Source organism: Oncorhynchus clarkii, chromosome 4 (assembly GCF_045791955.1).
Source record: "Oncorhynchus clarkii lewisi isolate Uvic-CL-2024 chromosome 4, UVic_Ocla_1.0, whole genome shotgun sequence".
NCBI lineage: Eukaryota > Metazoa > Chordata > Actinopteri > Salmoniformes > Salmonidae > Oncorhynchus > Oncorhynchus clarkii.
The window spans coordinates 91,622,938-91,647,057 of record NC_092150.1 but is presented as its reverse complement, the minus strand read 5'-3'; the positions used below and the strand labels follow the sequence as shown (position 1 = coordinate 91,647,057).

The following is a 24,120-nucleotide window of genomic DNA, read 5'->3' as shown; positions in this document are numbered from 1 at the left end:
GGACTAGTAACCAGCAGGTAGCCTAGTGGTTAGCGTGTTGGACTAGTAACCAGCAGGTAGCCTAGTGGTTAGTGTGTTGGACTAGTAACCAGCAGGTAGACTAGTGGTTAGTGTGTTGGACTAGTAACCAGCAGGTAGACTAGTGGTTAGAGAGTTGGACTAGTAACCAGCAGGTAGCCTAGTGGTTAGAGTGTTGGACTAGTAACAAGCAGGTAGCCTAGTGGTTAGTGTGTTGGACTAGTAACCAGCAGGTTGACTAGTGGTTAGTGTGTTGGACTAGTAACCAGCAGGTAGACTAGTGGTTAGTGTGTTGGACTAGTAACCAGCAGGTAGACTAGTGGTTAGTGTGTTGGACTAGTAACCAGCAGGTAGACTAGTGGTTAGAGTGTTGGACTAGTAACCAGCAGGTAGACTAGTGGTTAGAGTGTTGGACTAGTAACCAGCAGGTAGCCTAGTGGTTAGTGTGTTGGACTAGTAACCAGCAGGTAGCCTAGTGGTTAGTGTGTTGGACTAGTAACCAGCAGGTAGCCTAGTGGTTAGTGTGTTGGACTAGTAACCAGCAGGTAGACTAGTGGTTAGAGTGTTGGACTAATAACCAGCAGGTAGCCTAGTGGTTAGAGTGTTGGACTAGTAACCAGCAGGTTGACTAGTGGTTAGTGTGTTGGACTAGTAACCAGCAGGTAGCCTAGTGGTTAGAGTGTTGGACTAATAACCAGCAGGTAGCCTAGTGGTTAGTGTGTTGGACTAGTAACCAGCAGGTAGCTTAGTGGTTAGTGTGTTGGACTAGTAACCAGCAGGTAGACTAGTGGTTAGAGTGTTGGACTAGTAACCAGCAGGTAGCCTAGCGGTTAGTGTGTTGGACTAGTAACCAGTAGGTAGCCTAGCGGTTAGTGTGTTGGACTAGTAACCAGCAGGTAGACTAGTGGTTAGCGTGTTGGACTAGTAACCAGCAGGTAGACTAGTGGTTAGTGTGTTGGACTAGTAACCAGCAGGTAGACTAGTGGTTAGAGTGTTGGACTAGTAACCAGCAGGTAGACTAGTGGTTAGAGTGTTGGACTAGTAACCAGCAGGTAGCCTAGTGGTTAGTGTGTTGGACTAGTAACCTGCAGGTAGCCTAGTGGTTAGAGTGTTGGACTAGTAACCAGCAGGTAGCCTAGTGGTTAGAGTGTTGGACTAGTAACCAGCAGGTAGCCTAGTGGTTAGAGTGTTGGACTAGTAACCAGCAGGTAGACTAGTGGTTAGCGTGTTGGACTAGTAACCAGCAGGTAGCCTAGTGGTTAGTGTGTTGGACTAGTAACCAGCAGGTAGCCTAGTGGTTAGTGTGTTGGACTAGTAAACAGCAGGTAGCCTAGTGGTTAGTGTGTTGGACTAATAACCAGCAGGTAGACTAGTGGTTAGAGTGTTGGACTAGTAACCAGCAGGTAGACTAGTGGTTAGAGTGTTGGACTAGTAACCAGCAGGTAGACTAGTGGTTAGAGTGTTGGACTAGTAACCAGCAGGTAGACTAGTGGTTAGTGTGTTGGACTAGTAACCAGCAGGTTGACTAGTGGTTAGTGTGTTGGACTAGTAACCAGCAGGTAGCCTAGTGGTTAGAGTGTTGGACTAGTAACCAGCATGTAGACTAGTGGTTAGAGTGTTGGACTAGTAACCAGCAGGTAGACTAGTGGTTAGAGTGTTGGACTAGTAACCAGCAGGTAGCCTAGTGGTTAGTGTGTTGGACTAGTAAACAGCAGGTAGCCTAGTGGTTAGCGTGTTGGACTAGTAACCAGCAGGTAGACTAGTGGTTAGAGTGTTGGACTAGTAACCAGCAGGTAGCTTAGTGGTTAGCGTGTTGGACTAGTAACCAGCAGGAAGACTAGTGGTTAGTGTGTTGGACTAGTAACCAGCAGGTAGCTTAGTGGTTAGTGTGTTGGACTAGTAACCAGCAGGTAGCCTAGTGGTTAGTGTGTTGGACTAGTAACCAGCAGGTAGCCTAGTGGTTAGTGTGTTGGACTAGTAACCAGCAGGTAGACTAGTGGTTAGAGTGTTGGACTAGTAACCAGCAGGTAGCCTAGTGGTTAGTGTGTTGGACTAGTAACCAGCAGGTAGCCTAGTGGTTAGTGTGTTGGACTAGTAACCAGCAGGTAGACTAGTGGTTAGAGTGTTGGACTAGTAACCAGCAGGTAGACTAGTGGTTAGAGTGTTGGACTAGTAACCAGCAGGTAGCTTAGTGGTTAGTGTGTTGGACTAGTAACCAGCAGGTAGACTAGTGGTTAGAGTGTTGGACTAGTAACCAGCAGGTAGCCTAGTGGTTAGTGTGTTGGACTAGTAACCAGCAGGTAGCCTAGTGGTTAGTGTGTTGGACTAATAACCAGCAGGTAGACTAGTGGTTAGAGTGTTGGACTAGTAACCAGCAGGTAGCCTAGTGGTTAGTGTGTTGGACTAGTAACCAGCAGGTAGCCTAGTGGTTAGTGTGTCGGACTAGTAACCAGCAGGTAGACTAGTGGTTAGAGTGTTGGACTAGTAACCAGCAGGTTGCCTAGTGGTTAGAGTGTTGGACTAGTAACCAGCAGGTTGCCTAGTGGTTAGTGTGTTGGACTAATAACCAGCAGGTAGCCTAGTGGTTAGAGTGTTGGAACAGTAACCAGCAGGTAGCCTAGTGGTTAGTGTGTTGGACTAGTAACCAGCAGGTAGCTTAGTGGTTAGTGTGTTGGACTAGTAACCAGCAGGTAGCCTAGTGGTTAGTGTGTTGGACTAGTAATCAGCAGGTAGCCTAGTGGTTAGAGTGTTGGACTAGTAACCAGCAGGTAGCTTAGTGGTTAGTGTGTTGGACTAGTAACCAGCAGGTAGACTAGTGGTTAGAGTTTTGGACTAGTAACCAGCAGGTAGCCTAGTGGTTAGTGTGTTGGACTAGTAACCAGCAGGTAGCCTAGTGGTTAGTGTGTTGGACTAGTAACCAGCAGGTAGACTAGTGGTTAGAGTGTTGGACTAGTAACCAGCAGGTAGACTAGTGGTTAGAGTGTTGGACTAGTAACCAGCAGGTAGCCTAGTGGTTAGAGTGTTGGACTAGTAACCAGCAGGTAGACTAGTGGTTAGAGTGTTGGACTAGTAACCAGCAGGTAGCTTAGTGGTTAGCGTGTTGGACTAGTAACCAGCAGGAAGACTAGTGGTTAGTGTGTTGGACTAGTAACCAGCAGGTAGCCTAGTGGTTAGTGTGTTGGACTAGTAACCAGCAGGTAGCCTAGTGGTTAGAGTGTTGGACTAGTAACCAGCAGGTAGCTTAGTGGTTAGTGTGTTGGACTAGTAACCAGCAGGTAGACTAGTGGTTAGAGTGTTGGACTAGTAACCAGCAGGTAGCCTAGTGGTTAGTGTGTTGGACTAGTAACCAGCAGGTAGCCTAGTGGTTAGTGTGTTGGACTAGTAACCAGCAGGTAGACTAGTGGTTAGAGTGTTGGACTAGTAACCAGCAGGTAGACTAGTGGTTAGAGTGTTGGACTAGTAACCAGCAGGTAGCTTAGTGGTTAGTGTGTTGGACTAGTAACCAGCAGGTAGACTAGTGGTTAGAGTGTTGGACTAGTAACCAGCAGGTAGCCTAGTGGTTAGTGTGTTGGACTAGTAACCAGCAGGTAGCCTAGTGGTTAGTGTGTTGGACTAATAACCAGCAGGTAGACTAGTGGTTAGAGTGTTGGACTAGTAACCAGCAGGTAGCCTAGTGGTTAGTGTGTTGGACTAGTAACCAGCAGGTAGCCTAGTGGTTAGTGTGTTGGACTAGTAACCAGCAGGTAGACTAGTGGTTAGAGTGTTGGACTAGTAACCAGCAGGTTGCCTAGTGGTTAGAGTGTTGGACTAGTAACCAGCAGGTTGCCTAGTGGTTAGTGTGTTGGACTAATAACCAGCAGGTAGCCTAGTGGTTAGAGTGTTGGACCAGTAACCAGCAGGTAGCTTAGTGGTTAGTGTGTTGGACTAGTAAACAGCAGGTAGCCTAGTGGTTAGTGTGTTGGACTAGTAACCAGCAGGAAGACTAGTGGTTAGTGTGTTGGACTAGTAACCAGCAGGTAGCTTAGTGGTTAGTGTGTTGGACTAGTAACCAGCAGGTAGCCTAGTGGTTAGTGTGTTGGACTAGTAATCAGCAGGTAGCCTAGTGGTTAGAGTGTTGGACAAGTAACCAGCAGGTAGCTTAGTGGTTAGTGTGTTGGACTAGTAACCAGCAGGTAGACTAGTGGTTAGAGTTTTGGACTAGTAACCAGCAGGTAGCCTAGTGGTTAGTGTGTTGGACTAGTAACCAGCAGGTAGCCTAGTGGTTAGTGTGTTGGACTAGTAACCAGCAGGTAGACTAGTGGTTAGAGTGTTGGACTAGTAACCAGCAGGTAGACTAGTGGTTAGAGTGTTGGACTAGTAACCAGCAGGTAGCCTAGTGGTTAGAGTGTTGGACTAGTAACCAGCAGGTAGACTAGTGGTTAGAGTGTTGGACTAGTAACCAGCAGGTAGCTTAGTGGTTAGCGTGTTGGACTAGTAACCAGCAGGAAGACTAGTGGTTAGTGTGTTGGACTAGTAACCAGCAGGTAGCTTAGTGGTTAGTGTGTTGGACTAGTAACCAGCAGGTAGCCTAGTGGTTAGTGTGTTGGACTAGTAACCAGCAGGTAGCCTAGTGGTTAGAGTGTTGGACTAGTAACCAGCAGCTAGCTTAGTGGTTAGTGTGTTGGACTAGTAACCAGCAGGTAGACTAGTGGTTAGAGTGTTGGACTAGTAACCAGCAGGTAGCCTAGTGGTTAGTGTGTTGGACTAGTAACCAGCAGGTAGCCTAGTGGTTAGTGTGTTGGACTAGTAACCAGCAGGTAGACTAGTGGTTAGAGTGTTGGACTAGTAACCAGCAGGTAGCTTAGTGGTTAGTGTGTTGGACTAGTAACCAGCAGGTAGACTAGTGGTTAGAGTGTTGGACTAGTAACCAGCAGGTAGCCTAGTGGTTAGTGTGTTGGACTAGTAACCAGCAGGTAGCCTAGTGGTTAGTGTGTTGGACTAATAACCAGCAGGTAGACTAGTGGTTAGAGTGTTGGACTAGTAACCAGCAGGTAGCCTAGTGGTTAGTGTGTTGGACTAGTAACCAGCAGGTAGCCTAGTGGTTAGTGTGTTGGACTAGTAACCAGCAGGTAGACTAGTGGTTAGAGTGTTGGACTAGTAACCAGCAGGTTGCCTAGTGGTTAGAGTGTTGGACTAGTAACCAGCAGGTTGCCTAGTGGTTAGTGTGTTGGACTAATAACCAGCAGGTAGCCTAGTGGTTAGAGTGTTGGACCAGTAACCAGCAGGTAGCCTAGTGGTTAGTGTGTTGGACTAGTAAACAGCAGGTAGCCTAGTGGTTAGTGTGTTGGACTAGTAACCAGCAGGTAGCCTAGTGGTTAGCGTGTTGGACTAGTAACCAGCAGGTAGACTAGTGGTTAGAGTGTTGGACTAGTAACCAGCAGGTAGCCTAGCGGTTAGAGTGTTGGACTAGTAACCAGCAGGTAGCCTAGTGGTTAGAGTGTTGGACTAGTAACCAGCAGGTAGACTAGTGGTTAGAGTGTTGGACTAGTAACCAGCAGGTAGCTTAGTGGTTAGCGTGTTGGACTAGTAACCAGCAGGAAGACTAGTGGTTAGTGTGTTGGACTAGTAACCAGCAGGTAGCTTAGTGGTTAGTGTGTTGGACTAGTAACCAGCAGGTAGCCTAGTGGTTAGTGTGTTGGACTAGTAACCAGCAGGTAGCCTAGTGGTTAGAGTGTTGGACTAGTAACCAGCAGGTAGCTTAGTGGTTAGTGTGTTGGACTAGTAACCAGCAGGTTGACTAGTGGTTAGAGTGTTGGACTAGTAACCAGCAGGTAGCCTAGTGGTTAGTGTGTTGGACTAGTAACCAGCAGGTAGCCTAGTGGTTAGTGTGTTGGACTAGTAACCAGCAGGTAGACTAGTGGTTAGAGTGTTGGACTAGTAACCAGCAGGTAGACTAGTGGTTAGAGTGTTGGACTAGTAACCAGCAGGTAGCTTAGTGGTTAGTGTGTTGGACTAGTAACCAGCAGGTAGACTAGTGGTTAGAGTGTTGGACTAGTAACCAGCAGGTAGCCTAGTGGTTAGTGTGTTGGACTAGTAACCAGCAGGTAGCCTAGTGGTTAGTGTGTTGGACTAATAACCAGCAGGTAGACTAGTGGTTAGAGTGTTGGACTAGTAACCAGCAGGTAGCCTAGTGGTTAGTGTGTTGGACTAGTAACCAGCAGGTAGCCTACTGGTTAGTGTGTTGGACTAGTAACCAGCAGGTAGACTAGTGGTTAGAGTGTTGGACTAGTAACCAGCAGGTTGCCTAGTGGTTAGAGTGTTGGACTAGTAACCAGCAGGTTGCCTAGTGGTTAGTGTGTTGGACTAATAACCAGCAGGTAGCCTAGTGGTTAGAGTGTTGGACCAGTAACCAGCAGGTAGCCTAGTGGTTAGTGTGTTGGACTAGTAAACAGCAGGTAGCCTAGTGGTTAGTGTGTTGGACTAGTAACCAGCAGGTAGCCTAGTGGTTAGCGTGTTGGACTAGTAACCAGCAGGTAGCCTAGTGGTTAGCATGTTGGACTAGTAACCAGCAGGTAGACTAGTGGTTAGAGTGTTGGACTAGTAACCAGCAGGTAGCCTAGTGGTTAGTGTGTTGGACTAGTAACCAGCAGGTAGCCTAGTGGTTAGTGTGTTGGACTAGTAACCAGCAGGTAGCCTAGTGGTTAGTGTTGGACTAGTAACCAGCAGGTAGCCTTGTGGTTAGCGTGTTGGACTAGTAACCAGCAGGTAGCCTTGTGGTTAGCGTGTTGGACTAGTAACCAGCAGGTAGCCTAGTGGTTAGTGTGTTGGACTGGTAACCAGCAGGTAGCCTAGTGGTTAGCGTGTTGGATTAGTAACCAGCAGGTAGCCTAGTGGTTAGCGTGTTGGACTAATAACCAGCAGGTAGCCTAGTGGTTAGCGTGTTGGACTAATAACCAGCAGGTAGCCTAGTGGTTAGCGTGTTGGACTAGTAACCAGCAGGTAGCCTAGTGGTTAGCGTGTTGGACTAGTAACCAAAAGGTTGCAAGATCAAATCACCGAGGGTTAGGGATAGAAACTCCCCAAATACAGGGGCGCCAAGCTTGTAGCGTCAAACCCAAGAAGACTTGAGGCTGTAATCGCTGACAAAGGTGCTTCAACAAAGTACTGAGTAAAGGGTCTGAATACTTATTTAAACGTGATATTTCATTTTTTAAATGATATTATTATTTATAAATAAAAACCTGTTTTTGTCGTTATATGGGGTATTGTGTGTAGATTCACTGCTACTTTTGGCTGGGGTGCGAACAGATATTTAATTTTCCAATTTGGTTAAAATGAAATTAAAGTATGTTTATATCATAGCTCTTACCTCTTCCTCTCATCTACAGCCCAGTCCCTCCCAGCAGATGAACCTGGGCCCGTCCTCCAACCCCACAGCCAAGCCCAGTGACTTCCACTTCCTGAAGGTGATAGGGAAGGGCAGCTTCGGGAAGGTCCTCCTAGCCAGGCACCGAACAGACGACCAGTTCTACGCTGTTAAGGTGCTGCAGAAGAAGGCCATCCTGAAGAAGAAAGAGGTACAAGTTGCACAGACACACAGACACCACGTGGCCAACCTCCATGACCTCTAACCCTTACCCTTTGTTGACCTCCAGGAGAAGCACATCATGTCAGAGAGGAACGTCCTGTGGAAGAACATTAAACACCCCTTCCTAGTGGGACTACACTACTCCTTCCAGAGAGAGAGAGAGACAGACAGACAGACAGACAGACACTATGACCTATAACCTCTAACCCTGTTCCTTTTCCCTTTGTTGACCTCCAGGAGAAGCACATCATGTCAGAGAGGAACGTCCTGTTGAAGAACATTAAACACCCCTTCCTAGTGGGACTACACTACTCCTTCCAGAGAGAGAGAGAGATAGACAGACAGACAGACAGACACTATGACCTATAACCTCTAACCCTGTTCCTTTTCCCTTTGTTGACCTCCAGGAGAAGCACATCATGTCAGAGAGGAACGTCCTGTTGAAGAACATTAAACACCCCTTCCTAGTGGGACTACACTACTCCTTCCAGAGAGAGAGAGAGATAGACAGACAGACACTATGACCTATAACCTCTAACCCTGTTCCTTTTCCCTTTGTTGACCTCCAGGAGAAGCACATCATGTCAGAGAGGAACGTCCTGTTGAAGAACATTAAACACCCCTTCCTAGTGGGACTACACTACTCCTTCCAGACAGCTGATAAACTATACTTTGTGCTGGACTACATTAACGGAGGAGAGGTGAGGAGAAACATAAGAAAGGAGGAAGGGAAGGAAGGAAGGAGAGAGGAAGGGAGGGAGAGAGAGAGAGGAAAGGACGGAGGGAGAGAGCGAGAGAAAGGGAGGGAGAGATGGCAGGAGTAAGGGAGAGAGAGGGAGAGAGAGCAGGAGGGGGAGTGAGGCAGGGAGGGAGAGAGGGAAGGAAGGAAGGAAGGAGGGATAGAGAGAGAAGGAGAGGGAGGGAGGGAGGGAAGGAAGGAGGGATAGAGAGTGAGAGGGGGGGAGTGAGGAAGGGGGAAGGGAGAGAGAGAGGGAGGGAGAGGATCGGGTAAACTGTGTGCAGAATTAGCACGGGCATATTTCTGGTGTGAAGGAGTGAAGACAGCACTGTTTAAATGTGGACTCTTTTTCTCCTCTCTACCTCCCGCTCTCTCTCTCTCTCCCTCTTTCCGCCTCTCCCCCACTCCCTTTCTCTCTCTCTCTCTCCCCCTCTCCCTCTCTCCACTTCTCCCCCACTCCCTTTCTCTCTCTCTCTCTCCCTCTCCCCCTCTCTTTCTCTCTCTCTCTCTCCCTCTCTCTCTCCCTCTCTCTCCCTCTCTCTCCCTCTCTCTCTCCCTCTCTCTCCCTCTCTCTCCCTCTCTCTCCCTCTCTCTCTCTCCCCCTCTCTCCCTCTCTCTCTCTCCCCCTGTCTCTCTCCCTCTCTCTCTCGCTCTCTCCCTCTCTCGCTCTCTCTCCCTCTCTCTCTCTCTCGCTCTCTCTCCCTCTCTGTCTCGCTCTCTCCTTCTCTCACTCTCTCGCTCTCTCCTCCTCTCTCGCTCTCTCCTTCTCACTCCCTCTCTCTCTCTCTCTCTCTCTCTCCCTCTCTCTCTCTCGCTCTCTCCCTCTCTCGCTCTCTCCTCATCTCTCGCTCTCCTTCTCTCTCCTTCTCTCTCTCTCTCCTTCTCTCTCTCTCTCTCTCTCTCTCCCTCTCTCTCTCTCTCTCTCCCTCTCTCTCTCTCTCTCTCTCTCTCTCTCGCTTGCTCTCTCTCCCTCTCTCTCCCTCTCTCTCTCTTTCTCTCGCTCTCTCTCGCTCTCTCTCCCTCTCTCTCCCTCTCTGTCTCGCTTTCTCCTTCTCTCCCTCTCTCCTCCTCTCTCGCTCTCTCCTTCTCTCTCCCTCTCTCTCTCCCTCTCTCGCTCTCACCTCCTCTCTCGCTCTCTCCCTCTCTCTTTCTCTCTCTCTCTCCCTCTCTCTCTCTCTCGCTCTCGCTCCCTCTCTCTCTCGCTCTCTCCCTCTCTCGCTCTCTCCTCCTCTCTCGCTCTCCTTCTCTCTCCTTCTCTCCCCTCTCTCTCTCTCTCCTCTCTCTCTCTCTCTCCTTCTCTCTCCTTCTCTCTCTCTCTCTTCTCTCTCTCCTCTCCTCTCCCTCTCTCTCCTCTCCTCTAGTTGTTCTACCATCTCCAGAGGGAGAGGCGTTTCTTAGAGCCGCGGGCCAGGTTCTATACAGCGGAGATCTCCAGTGCCCTGGGCTACCTCCACTCTCTAAACATCGTGTACAGAGACCTGAAGCCTGAGAATATTCTACTGGACTCTCAAGGACACATCATACTCACGGACTTCGGCCTCTGCAAGGAGAACATAGAACAGAACGGAACCACGTCGACGTTCTGTGGAACTCCAGAGGTAAGGACAGAACTTGTTTTGGTTTTTGATCAAGTTTGATTGGTTGGTTGTATTGAAGGTACACTACATGACCAAAAGTATGTGGACACTCGTCGACCATCTCATTTCAAAATCACGGGCATTAATATGGAGTTGGCCCCCCCTATAACAGCCTCCACTCTTCTGGGAAGGCTTTCCACTAGATGTAGGAACATTGCTGCTATAACAGCCTCCACTCTTCTGGGAAGGCTTTCCACTAGATGTTGGAACATTGCTGCTATAACAGCCTCCACTCTTCTGGGAAGGCTTTCCACTAGATGTAGGAACATTGCTGCTATAACAGCCTCCACTCTTCTGGGAAGGCTTTCCACTAGATGTAGGAACATTGCTGCTATAACAGCCTCCACTCTTCTGGGAAGGCTTTCCACTAGATGTTGGAACATTGCTGCTATAACAGCCTCCACTCTTCTGGGAAGGCTTTCCACTAGATGTTGTAACATTGCTGCTATAACAGCCTCCACTCTTCTGGGAAGGCTTTCCACTAGATGTTGTAACATTGCTTTGGGGACTTGATTCCATTCAGCCACAACAGCATTAGTGAGGTCGGACACCGATGTTGGGCGATTAGGCCTTCAGGCTCTCAGTCGGCGTTCCAATTCATCCCAAAGGTGTTCGATGGGGTTGAGGTCAGGGCTCTGCAGGCCAGTCAAGTTCTTCCACACCGATCTCGACAAACCATTTCTATATGGACCTCGCTTTGTGCAAAGGGGGCATTGTCATGCTGAAACTGGAAAGGGCCTTCCCCTAACTGTTGCCGCAAAGTTGTAGGCACAGAATCGTCTCGAATGCAAAGTATGCTGTAGGGGCCATGAAAAACAGTCCCAGACCATTATTCCTCCTCCACCAAACTTTACAGTTGGCACAATGCATTGGGGCAGGTAGCGTTCTACTGACATCCGCCAAACCCAGATTAATCCGTCAGACTGCCAGATGGTGAAGTGTGATTCATCACTCTAGAGAACGCGTTTCCACTGCTCCAGAGTACAATGGCGGTGAACTTTACACCACCCAGCCAACGCTTGGCATTTTGGTGATCTTAGACTTGTGTGCAGCTGCTCAGCCATGGAAACCCATTTCATGAAGCTCCTGATGAACAATTCTTGTGCTGTCGTTGCTTCCAGAGGCAGTTTGGAACTCGGTAGTGAGTGCAGAGGGCAGCTTCATGAAGGGCAGACGATGTTTACGTGCAACAGCGGCCCCGTTCTGTGAGCATGTGTAGCCTGCCACTTCACAGCTGAGCCTTTGTTGCTCCTAGGTGTTTCCACTTCACAATAACAGCACCTACAGTTGACCAGGGGGAGCTCTAGCAGGGCAGAAATTTGACAAACTGACTTGTCATCCTATGACGGTGTCACGTTGAAAGTCACTGAGCTCTTCAGTAAGACAATTATACTGCCAATGTTTGTCTATGGAGATTGCATGGCTGTTTGCTCGAAATTATACACCAGCCAGCAACGGATGTGGCTGAAATAGCTGAATTCACTCATTTGAAGGGGTGTCCACATACTTTTGTATATGTATGCTTGTAGCTTCATTTCACCTCTCTGTATCTGCTGGTGATGATTGGATTGACAATGTCATAGCTAATGTTCTCTCTCTTTCCCTCCCCCCCTCCCCCTCTCTCTCTCTCTCTCTCTCTCTCTCTATCTATCTTACCCCTCCCTCCCTCCTCCCTCCCTCCCTCCCTCCCCCCTCTCCCCCTCCCTCTCCCCCTCCTCTCCTCCTCCCTCCCTCTCCCCCTCCCCCCCTCCCTCCTCTCCCCCTCCTCTCCCCCTCGCCCCTCCCCCCCCCGCCTCTCTCTCTCTCCCTCCCTCCCTCCTCTCCCCCTCCTCCCTCCTCTCCCTCCCTCCCTCCCTCCTCTCCCCCTCCTCCCTCCCTCTCCCCCTCCTCCCTCCTCTCCCTCCTCTCCCCCTCCTCCCTCCCTCCTCTCCCCCTCCTCCCTCCCTCCCTCCCTCCCTCCCTCCCTCCTCTCCCCCTCCTCCCTCCCTCCCTCCCTCCTCTCCCCCTCCTCCCTCCCTCCCTCCCTCCTCCCCCCTCCCTCCCTCCCTCTATAGTACCTAGCTCCAGAGGTGTTACACAAGCAGCCATATGACAGGACGGTCGACTGGTGGTGTTTAGGAGCCGTGCTTTATGAGATGCTTTATGGCCTGGTGAGTTCACAAACCATTTAGTTTGGCGAATACATTTTTTAGGGGCAACCTGGGATTGGTACAATCCATTTTTTTAAACTTTGAAATGGATGATATATAGTGTTAGGTTCTAAATAAACCTGGTATAAAAACTCACGGAGGATTAGTAAAGCTCAAACCAAGTTGATTCACCCACTGGGTCACACATCTGTATACGACAAAGACATGGTGCGAAGTATCCTCCTTCCTTCTAAACATTAAATGTTTTTGTTGCTAGGCAGATCTTTAGTGATATCTGTTCATCCTCACACCACCTGACCTCGGCCACATATTCCTCACTCCTCCCCACAGGATCCCTGATGTCTAACAATAACCTACCCTGACAGAATGCACACAAAAAACATTCTACATTCCCCCCCCCCTCTCTCCCTCTCTCGCTCGCTCTCTCTCTCTCCCCATCTCTCTCTCTCTCTCTCTCTCTTCTCTCTCTCTCTCTCTCTCTCACTCTCTCTCTCCCCATCTCTCTCTCTCTCTCTCTCTCTCTCTCTCTCTCTCGCTCTCTCTCGCTCTCGCTCTCGCTCGCTCGCTCTCTCTCTCTCCCCATCTCTCTCTCTCTCTCTCTCTCTCTCTCTCTCCCCAGCTCTCTCTCTCTCGCTCTCTCTCTCTCGCTCGCTCTCTCTCTCTCTCTCTCTCTCTCTCTCTCTCTTTCTCTCCCCATCTCTCTCTCTCTCTCTCTCTCTCTCGCTCTCTCTCTCTCTCTCTCTCTCTCTCTCTCTCTCTCTCTCTCTCTCTCGCTCTCTCTCTCTCTCTCTCTCTCTCTCTATCTCCCTCCTCCCTCTGTTACAGCTGGACTCTGACTGAGACCTCTGTTACAGCTGGGCCCTGACTGAGACCGAGGTCTCTGTTACAGCTGGGCCCTGACTGAGACCAAGGTCTCTGTTACAGATGGGCTCTGACTGAGACCAAGGCCTCTGTTACATCTGGGCCCTGACTGAGACCTCTGTTACAGCTGGGCCCTGACTGAGACCAAGGTCTCTGTTACAGCTGGGCCCTGTGTATACATGTTTACACATACAGTTTCAGGTACAACGACTAAGAAACTACAAAAGACAAGACAAAACGATCACAGATAACAAATCAAAATCAAATCAAATGTATTTATATAGCCCTTCGTAAATCAGCTGATATCTCAAAGTGATGTTCATAAACCCAGCCTAAAACCCCAAACAGCAAGCAATGCAGGTGTAGAAGCACGGTGGCTAGGAAAAACTCCCTAGAAAGGCCAAAACCTAGGAAGAAACCTAGAGAGGAACCAGGCTATGTGGGGTGGCCAGTCCTCTTCTGGCGATTGGGGTGGAGATTATAACAGAACATGGCCAAGATGTTCAAATGTTCATAAATGACCAGCATGGTCGAATAATAATAAGGCAGAACAGTTGAAACTGGAGCAGCAGCACGGCCAGGTGGACTGGGGACAGCAAGGAGTCATCATGTCAGGTAGTCCTGGGGCATGGTCCTAGGGCTCAGGTCAGTTGAAACTGGAGCAGCAGCACGGCCAGGTGGACTTGGGGCAGCAATAACACACAATAAAATATACAACAGCAGTTATTACAGGTTATTCCCCTAACAGGTTATTCCCCTAACAGGTTATTCCCCTAACAGGTTATTCCCCTAACAGTTTATTCCCCTAACAGGTTATTCCCCTAACAGGTTATTCCCCTAACAGGTTATTCCCCTAACAGTTTATTCCCCTAACAGGTTATTCCCCTAACAGTTTATTCCCCTAACAGGTTATTCCCCTAACAGGTTATTCCCCTAACAGGTTATTCCCCTAACAGGTTATTCCCCTAACAGTTTATTCCCCTAACAGGTTATTCCCCTAACAGGTTATTCCCCTAACAGTTTATTCCCCTAACAGGTTATTCCCCTAACAGGTTATTCCCCTAACAGGTTATTCCCCTAACAGGTTATTCCCCTAACAGTTTATTCCCCTAACAGGTTATTCCCCTAACAGGTTATTCCCCTAACAGGTTATTCTCCTAACAGGTTATTCTCCTAACAGGTTATTCTCCTAACAGGTTATTCCCCTAACAGGTTATTCCCCTAACAGGTTATTCTCCTAACAGGTTATTCCCCTAACAGGTTATTCACCTAACAGGTTATTCCCCTAACAGGTTATTCTCCTAACAGGTTATTCCCCTAACAGGTTATTCCCCTAACAGGTTATTCCCCTAACAGGTTATTCCCCTAACAGGTTATTCCCCTAACAGGTTATTCCCCTAACAGGTTATTCTCCTAACAGGTTATTCTCCTAACAGGTTATTCCCCTAACAGGTTATTCCCCTAACAGGTTATTCTCCTAACAGGTTATTCCCCTAACAGGTTATTCACCTAACAGGTTATTCCCCTAACAGGTTATTCTCCTAACAGGTTATTCCCCTAACAGGTTATTCCCCTAACAGGTTATTCCCCTAACAGGTTATTCCCCTAACAGGTTATTCCCCTAACAGGTTATTCACCTAACAGGTTATTCCCCTAACAGGTTATTCTCCTAACAGGTTATTCCCCTAACAGGTTATTCCCCTAACAGGTTATTCCCCTAACAGGTTATTCCCCTAACAGGTTATTCCCCTAACAGCACAAGAACTTGGATAAACTGTTACAATCCAATAGAATAAAAAAAATCCTCCAATAAATGTTTAAAAGGGGCAAGAGAGTCTCAGGTTTAGTCTGCAGGCTATTCCACAGGCGAGGAGAGTAACAAGAAAAGGCAGCCATACCCAACTCTGTGGAGATCGCATGGGCCTCAAGTGGAATCCATACCCAACTCTGTGGAGATCGCATGGGCCTCAAGTGGAATCCATACCCAACTCTGTGGAGATCACATGGGCCTCAAGTGGAATCCATACCCAACTCTGTGGTTATCACATGGGCCTCAAGTGGAATCCATACCCAACTCTATGGAGATCGCATGGGCCTCAAGTGGAATCCATACCCAACTCTGTGGAGATCGCATGGGCCTCAAGTGGAATCCATACCCAACTCTGTGGAGATCGCATGGGCCTCAAGTGGAATCCATACCCAACTCTGTGGAGATCGCATGGGCCTCAAGTGGAATCCATACCCAACTCTGTGGAGATCACATGGGCCTCAAGTGGAATCCATACCCAACTCTGTGGAGATCGCATGGGCCTCAAGTGGAATCCATACCCAACTCTGTGGAGATCACATGGGCCTCAAGTGGAATCCATACCCAACTCTGTGGAGATCACATGGGCCTCAAGTGGAATCCATACCCAACTCTGTGGAGATCACATGGGCCTCAAGTGGAATCCATACCCAACTCTGTGGAGATCACATGGGCCTCAAGTGGAATCCATACCCAACTCTGTGGAGATCACATGGGCCTCAAGTGGAACTCTGTGGAAATCACATGGGCCTCAAGTGGAATCCATACCCAACTCTGTGGAGATCGCATGGGCCTCAAGTGGAATCCATACCCAACTCTGTGGAGATCACATGGGCCTCAAGTGGAATCCATACCCAGCTCTGTGGAGATCACATGGGCCTCAAGTGGAATCCATACCCAACTCTGTTGGACACGTTGTTCTCGTCTCACGCACAGCGAAGTCACAGCAACCCACATGTTGATATAAAACACAGTGGTGAGTTCTGTAGCACCCGTAATAAACCTGAGTGTGCAGTGATAAGTAGCATCCAGAGATTTAAGTGCTGATGCCATAGCATGAACATCATAATCTATAACAGACATAAAAGTAGCACAATTTGTCTTCTATTTGTAGAGGACAAACATGTCCTGTTTCTATAGAGGAAGCCAAGCTTGATTTTTTTTTTTTAGTCGTTTACAAAGTTTGTCAATATAGTCAGGTGTCTAACTGTGTCTCTCCTCAGCCTCTTCAGACTCATTGTCTGCCTTCTGGTTATAGCAGCACCATGTGTCTAACTGCTACCTGTCTGTCCTCAGCCTCCGTTCTACAGTCGTAACACAGCAGAGATGTACGACAACATCCTGAACAAGCCCCTGCAGCTCAAACCCAACATCTCTAACGCTGCCAGGCACATACTGGAGGGACTGCTGCAGAAAGACCGCACACAACGACTGGGACACAGCCACGACTTCGTGAGTGTGTGTGTGTCCAGTGGGTTGTTAGTGTTTTGATGAACTTGTTGGCCTCTCCTAACTCTCTCTGTCTCTGTCTCTCTCTCGATCTCACCCCCCTTCTCTCTCTCTCTCTATCTCACCCCCACTTCTCTCTCTCTCTATCTCACCCACCCCCCTTCTCTCTCTCCATCTCACCCCCCTTCTCTCTCTCTCTCTCTCACCCCCCTTCTCTCTCTATCTCACCCCCCCTTCTCTCTCTCTCTCTATCTCACCCCCCTTCTCTCTCTATCTCAACCCCCCTTCTCTCTCTCTATCTCACCCCCCCTTCTCTCTCTCTATCTCACCCCCCTCTCTCTCTCTATGTCACCCCCCCTTCTCTCACTCTATCTCACCCCACCTCTCTATCTCTCTCTATCTCATCCCCTCTCTCTCTCTATCTCACCCCCTCTCTCTCTCTCTATCTCACCTCCCCTCTCTCTCTATCTCACCCCCCCTTCTCTCTCTCTATCTCACCCCCTCTCTCTCTCTATGTCACCCCCCTCTCTCTCTCTATGTCACCCCCCTTCTCTCTCTATCTCAACCCCCCTTCTCTCTCTCTATCTCACCCCCCCTTCTCTCTCTCTATCTCACCCCCTATGTCACCCCCCTCTCTCTCTCTATGTCACCCCCCCTTCTCTCACTCTATCTCACCCCACCTCTCTATCTATCTCATCCCCCCTCCCCCTCTCTCTCTATCTCACCCCCCCTCTCTCTCTCTACCTCTCTCTGTCTCTCTCTCTCACCCCCCCTCCCCTCTCTCTCTCTCTCCCCCTCTCTCTCTCACCTCCCCCCTCTCTCTCACCTCCCCTTTCTCTCTCTCTCTCCCTCTCTCCCCCTCTCTCTCTCACCTCCCCCTCTCTCTGTCTCTCTCTCTCACCTCCCCCCTCTCCCTCTCTCTCTCTTTCCCTCTCTCTCTCACCTCCCCTCTCTCTCTCTCTCCCTCTCTCTGTCTCTCTCTCTCACCTCCCCCCATCTCTCTCTCTCCCTCTCTCTCCCTCTCTCTCTCTCTTTCCCTCTCTCTCTCTGTCTCTCTCTCTCACCTCCCCTCTCTCTCTCTCTCTCTGTCTCTCTCTCTCACCTCCCCTCTCTCTCTCTCTCCCTCTCTCTGTCTCTCTCTCTCTCACCTCCCCTCTCTCTCTCTCTCTCTCTCAGGAGGAGATCATGAACCACATGTTCTTCTCCCCCATCAACTGGGATGCCCTGACCGCTAAGAAGCTCACCCCCCCTTTCAACCCAAACGTGGTACGCCCCCCTTCAATAGCACAACATACTTTTTAGGAACTTTAATAGGAAAATACATTTTATTCTGCCATGTTCAAAATAAAATCTTAACATCTCAACTCATCTTTACATAAAAGCTAGTCTATTGTGTACCATTATGTCTCTCTATCTCTCTCTCTCTGTCTCTCTGTCTCTCTCTATGTCTCTCTCTCTGTCTCTCTCTCTCTCTCTGTCTCTCTCTCTCTCTGTCTCTCTCTCTCTGTCTCTCTCTCTCTGTCTCTCTCTCTCTGTCTCTCTCTCTCTGTCTCTCTCTCTCTGTCTCTCTCTCTCTCTGTCTCTCTCTCTGTCTCTCTCTCTCTGTCTCTGTCTCTCTCTGTCTCTCTCCCCCCTACAGACGGGCCCTAATGACCTTCGTCACTTTGATCCAGAATTCACAGACGAGCCTGTCCCCTCTTCCATTGGCTGTTCTCCTGACTCCTCCCTCATCACTGCCAGCATCACAGAGGCAGCCGATGCCTTCCTAGGGTTCAGCTATGCACCCTCCATGGGCTCATACCTGTAGGATATCATACCTGTAGGATATCACACCTGTAGGATATCATATGTACTCCTACCTTTGGATATCATATGTACTCCTACCTATAGGATATGATATGTACTCCTACCTATAGGATATCATATGTACTCCTACCTACAGGATATCATATGTACTCCTACCTACAGGATATCATATGTACTCCTACCTACAGGATATCATATGTACTCCTACCTATAGGATATCATATGTACTCCTACCTACAGGATATCATATGTACTCCTACCTACAGGATATCATATGTACTCCTACCTACAGGATATCATATGTACTCCTACCTACAGGATATCATATGTACTCATTTCTATAGGACACATCATAAACATCCCTATTCACTAACTAAATAGGAACAATCCCCCAAATCCCGGGGGTACACACCTGTAGTTCTACCCCCCCCCCCAACCCTAAGGGAGAGGTAGATCTGAATGTTCCGGAAGACAGAGAGCCGAGGTGGGGGGGACGTTCGCTCTTTAAGAGGTGCCTTTATAAAGAAGATCTTCTCTCTCCATCACACTTGTCCGTTCTGGTTCATCCTGTCTCGCACTGATGACTCATGGGTCTGTCCCAAATAGCACCCTATTCCCTATATAGTGCACTACTTTAGACCAGAGCCCTATTCCCTATATAGTGCACTACTTTAGACCAGAACCCTATTCCCTATATAGTACACTACTTTAGACCAGAGCCCTATTCCCTATATAGTACACTACTTTAGACCAGAGCCCTATTCCCTATATAGAACACTACTGTTGACCAGAGCCCTATTCCCTATATAGTACACTACTTTAGACCAGGGCCCTATTCCCTACATAGTGCACTACTTTAGACCAGAGCCCTATTCCCTATATAGTACACTACTTTAGACCAGGTCCCTATTCCCTACATAGTCCACTACTTTAGACCAGAGCCCTATTCCCTATATAGTTCACTACTTTAGACCAGAGCCCTATTCCCTATATAGTGCACTACTTTAGACCAGAGCCCTATTCCCTATATAGTGCACTACTTTAGACCAGAGCCCTATTCCCTATATAGTGCACTACTGTTGACCAGAGCCCTATTCCCTATATAGTACACTATTTTAGACCAGAGTCCTATTCCCTATATAGAACACTACTGTTGACCAGAGCCCTATTCCCTATATAGTGCACTACTTTAGACCAGAGCCCTATTCCCTATATAGAACACTACTGTTGACCAGAGCCCTATTCCCTATATAGTGCACTATTTTAGACCAGAGCCCTATTCCCTATATAGTACACTACTTTAGACCAGAGTCCAATTCCCTATATAGAACACTACTGTTGACCAGAGCCCTATTCCCTATATAGAACACTACTGTTGACCAGAGCCCTATTCCCTATATAGTGCACTATTTTAGACCAGAGCCCTATTCCCTATATAGTGCACTACTTTAGACCAAAGCCCTATTCCCTATATAGTACACTACTTTAGACCAGAGCCCTATTCTCTATATAGTGTACTACTTTAGACCAGAGCCCTATTCCCTATATAGTGCACTATTTTAGACCAGAGCCCTATTCCCTATATAGTGCACTACTTTAGACCAGAGCCCTATTCCCTATATAGTACACTACTTTAGACCAGAGCCCTATTCTCTATATAGTGTACTACTTTAGACCAGAGTCCTATTCCCTATATAGAACACTACTGTTGACCAGAGCCCTATTCCCTATATAGAACACTACTTTAGACCAGAGCCCTATTCCCTATATAGTGCACTACTTTAGACCAGAGCCCTATTCCCTATATAGTGCACTACTTTAGACCAGAGCCCTATTCCCTATATAGTACACTACTTTAGACCAGAGCCCTATTCCCTATATAGTGCACTATTTTAGACCAGAGCCCTATTCCCTATATAGAACACTACTGTTGACCAGAGCCCTATTCCCTATATAGAACACTACTGTTGACCAGAGCCCTATTCCCTATATAGTGCACTATTTTAGACCAGAGCCCTATTCCCTATATAGTGCACTACTTTAGACCAGAGCCCTATTCCCTATATAGAACACTACTTTAGACCAGAGCCCTATTCCCTATATAGTGCACTACTTTAGACCAGAGCCCTATTCCCTATATAGTGCACTACTTTAGACCAGAGCCCTATTCCCTATATAGTACACTACTTTAGACCAGAGCCCTATTCCCTATATAGTACACTACTTTAGACCAGAGCCCTATTCCCTATATAGAACACTACTTTAGACCAGAGCCGTCCTCCCCCCTACCCCCTAATCGCTACACCCCCCCCTCCTCCCCTTAGATCCGTCCTCTCCCCTACTCCCTACTCCCTAATCGCTACACCCCCCCTCCTCCCCTTAGATCCGTCCTCTCCCCTACTCCCTAATCGCTACTCCCCCCCTCCTCCCCTTAGATCCGTCCTCTCCCCTACTCCCTAATCGCTACACCCCCCCTCCTCCCCTTAGATCCGTCCTCTCCCCTACTCCCTAATCGCTACACCCCCCCTCCTCCCCTTAGATCCGTCCTCCCCCCTACTCCCTACTCCCTAATCGCTACACCCCCCCCTCCTCCCCTTAGATCCGTCCTCTCCCCTACTCCCTACCCCCTAATCGCTACACCCCCCCCTCCTCCCCTTAGATCCGTCCTCTCCCCTACTCCCCCCCTCCTCCCCTTAGATCCGTCCTCTCCCCTACTCCCTACCCCCTAATCGCTACGCCCCCCCCTCCTCCCCTTAGATCCGTCCTCTCCCCTACTCCCTAATCGCTACTCCCCCCCTCCTCCCCTTAGATCCGTCCTCTCCCCTACTCCCTAATCGCTACTCCCCCCCTCCTCCCCTTAGATCCGTCCTCTCTCCTACTCCCTACCCCCTAATCGCTACACCCCCCCTCCTCCCCTTAGATCCGTCCTCTCCCCTACTCCCTACTCCCTAATCGCTATTCCCCCCCCTCCTCCCCTTAGATCCGTCCTCTCCCCTACTCCCTAATCGCTACTCCCCCCCTCCTCCCCTTAGATCCGTCCTCTCCCCTACCCCCTAATCGCTACACCCCCCCTCCTCCCCTTAGATCCGTCCTCTCCCCTACTCCCCCCCTCCTCCCCTTAGATCCGTCCTCTCCCCTACTCCCTACCCCCTAATCGCTACACCCCCCCTCCTCCCCTTAGATCCGTCCTCTCCCCTACTCCCTAATCGCTACACCCCCCCTCCTCCCCTTAGATCCGTCCTCTCCCCTACTCCGTACCCCCCAATCGCTACACCCCTCCTCCTCCCCTTAGATCCGTCCTCTCCCCTACCCCCTAATCGCTACACCCCCCCTCCTCCCCTTAGATCCGTCCTCTCCCCTACCCCCTAATCGCTACTCCCCCCCTCCTCCCCTTAGATCCGTCCTCTCCCCTACTCCCTAATCGCTACTCCCCCCCTCCTCCCCTTAGATCCGTCCTCTCCCCTACTCCCTACCCCCTAATCGCTACGCCCCCCTCCTCCCCTTAGATCCGTCCTCTCCCCTACTCCCTAATCGCTACACCCCCCCTCCTCCCCTTAGATCCGTCCTCTCCCCTACTCCCTACCCCCTAATCGCTACGCCCCCCCTCCTCCCCTTAGATCCGTCCTCTCCCCTACTCCCTACCCCCTAATCGCTACGCCCCCCTCCTCCCCTTAGATCCGTCCTCTCCCCTACTCCCTACTCCCTAATCGCTACTCCCCCCCTCCTCCCCTTAGATCCGTCCTCTCCCCTACTCCCCCCCTCCTCCCCTTAGATCCGTCCTCCCCCCTACCCCCTAATCGCTACTCCCCCCCTCCTCCCCTTAGATCCGTCCTCTCCCCTACTCCCCCCCTCCTCCCCTTAGATCCGTCCTCCCCCCTACCCCCTAATCGCTACTCCCCCCCTCCTCCCCTTAGATCCGTCCTCTCCCCTACTCCCTACCCCCTAATCGCTACTCCCCCCCTCCTCCCCTTAGATCCGTCCTCTCCCCTACTCCCTACTCCCTAATCGCTACACCCCCCCTCCTCCCCTTAGATCCGTCCTCTCCCCTACTCCCTACCCCCTAATCGCTACACCCCCCCTCATCCCCTTAGATCCGTCCTCTCCCCTACTCCCTACCCCCTAATCGCTACGCCCCCCTCCTCCCCTTAGATCCGTCCTCTCCCCTACTCCCTAATCGCTACTCCCCCCCTCCTCCCCTTAGATCCGTCCTCTCCCCTACTCCCTAATCGCTACACCCCCCCCTCCTCCCCTTAGATCCGTCCTCTCCCCTACTCCCTAATCGCTACACCCCCCCTCCTCCCCTTAGATCCGTCCTCTCCCCTACTCCCTACCCCCTAATCGCTACACCCCCCCTCCTCCCCTTAGATCCGTCCTCTCCCCTACTCCCTACCCCCTAATCGCTACACCCCCCCCCCTCCTCCCCTTAGATCCGTCCTCTCCCCTACTCCCTAATCGCTACTCCCCCCCTCCTCCCCTTAGATCCGTCCTCTCCCCTACTCCCTAATCGCAACTCCCCCCCTCCTCCCCTTAGATCCGTCCTCTCCCCTACTCCCTAATCGCTACACCCCCCCCCCCTCCTCCCCTTAGATCCGTCCTCTCCCCTACTCCCTAATCGCTACTCCCCCCCTCCTCCCCTTAGATCCGTCCTCTCCCCTACTCCCTAATCGCTACTCCCCCCCTCCTCCCCTTAGATCCGTCCTCTCCCCTACTCCCTAATCGCTACTCCCCCCCTCCTCCCCTTAGATCCGTCCTCTCCCCTACTCCCTACCCCCTAATCGCTACACCCCCCCTCCTCCCCTTAGATCCGTCCTCTCCCCTACTCCCTAATCGCTACTCCCCCCCTCCTCCCCTTAGATCCGTCCTCTCCCCTACTCCCTACCCCCTAATCGCTACACCCCCCCTCCTCCCCTTAGATCCGTCCTCTCCCCTACTCCCTACCCCCTAATCGCTACACCCCCCCCTCCTCCCCTTAGATCCGTCCTCTCCCCTACTCCCTACCCCCTAATCGCTACACCCCCCCTCCTCCCCTTAGATCCGTCCTCTCCCCTACTCCCTAATCGCTACTCCCCCCCTCCTCCCCTTAGATCCGTCCTCTCCCCTACTCCCTAATCGCTACCCCCCCCCTCCTCCCCTTAGATCCGTCCTCTCCCCTACTCCCTACCCCCTAATTGCTACGCCCCCCCCCTCCTCCCCTTAGATCCGTCCTCTCCCCTACTCCCTACCCCCTAATCGCTACGCCCCCCCTCCTCCTCCCCTTAGATCCGTCCTCTCCCCTACTCCCTAATCGCTACACCCCACCCTCCTCCCCTTAGTCTTCCAGTCTCCTCTTGATGATGTATTGATGATTCAACGTTGTCTGAACTCAACATTCCATTTTAATATTGAGTGCGATGTGTTTTAAGTTTGTTTGTTTATCTGGAGTCTGTTTGTGTACTGGTATTAATGTATATGGAACGGGAAACTAAATGTTTAAATAATGTATGGAACTTAATTCATCTCAAATGTAAATGTCTATTAAAATACATCTACAAAAAATAAATCAGGAGTGCTGACATTGGTGTGTGTGTGTGTGTGTGTGTGTGTGTGTGAGTGTGTGTGTGTGTGCTCATGGCAATAATGCCATTCCAACATAGCACACTAGTGTACACTACCACAGGTTATAATGCCATTCCAACAGAGCACACTAGTGTACACTACCACAGGTTATAATGCCATTCCAACATAGCACACTAGTGTACACTACCACAGGTTATAATGCCATTCCAACATAGCACACTAGTGTACACTACCACAGGTTATAATGCCATTCCAACAGAGCACACTAGTGTACACTACTACCTCCACTACCACAGGTTATAATACCATTCCAACAGAGCACACTAGTGTACACTACCACAGGTTATAATGCCATTCCAACATAGCACACTAGTGTACACTACCACAGGTTATAATGCCATTCCAACAGAGCACACTAGTGTACACTACCACAGGTTATAATGCCATTCCAACAGAGCACACTAGTGTACACTACCACAGGTTATAATGCCATTCCAACAGAGCACACTAGTGTACACTACCACAGGTTA

General features: G+C 49.8%; 1 protein-coding gene across 1 annotated transcript in view; it reads left to right on the top strand.

Annotated features, from left to right (window-relative positions):
• Positions 1-18,035, top strand: part of LOC139407914 (serine/threonine-protein kinase Sgk1-like) — a 33,594-nt gene extending 15,559 nt beyond the window's left edge. The window contains exons 4-10 of the mRNA XM_071151793.1: positions 7,386-7,580; positions 8,161-8,286; positions 9,686-9,922; positions 12,016-12,111; positions 16,076-16,231; positions 17,405-17,494; positions 17,868-18,035. Coding sequence (XP_071007894.1) covers positions 7,386-7,580; positions 8,161-8,286; positions 9,686-9,922; positions 12,016-12,111; positions 16,076-16,231; positions 17,405-17,494; positions 17,868-18,035 — 1,068 coding nt within the window. The remainder of the gene's footprint in view (positions 1-7,385; positions 7,581-8,160; positions 8,287-9,685; positions 9,923-12,015; positions 12,112-16,075; positions 16,232-17,404; positions 17,495-17,867) is intronic.
• The last annotated feature ends 6,085 nt before the right edge of the window (positions 18,036-24,120 follow it).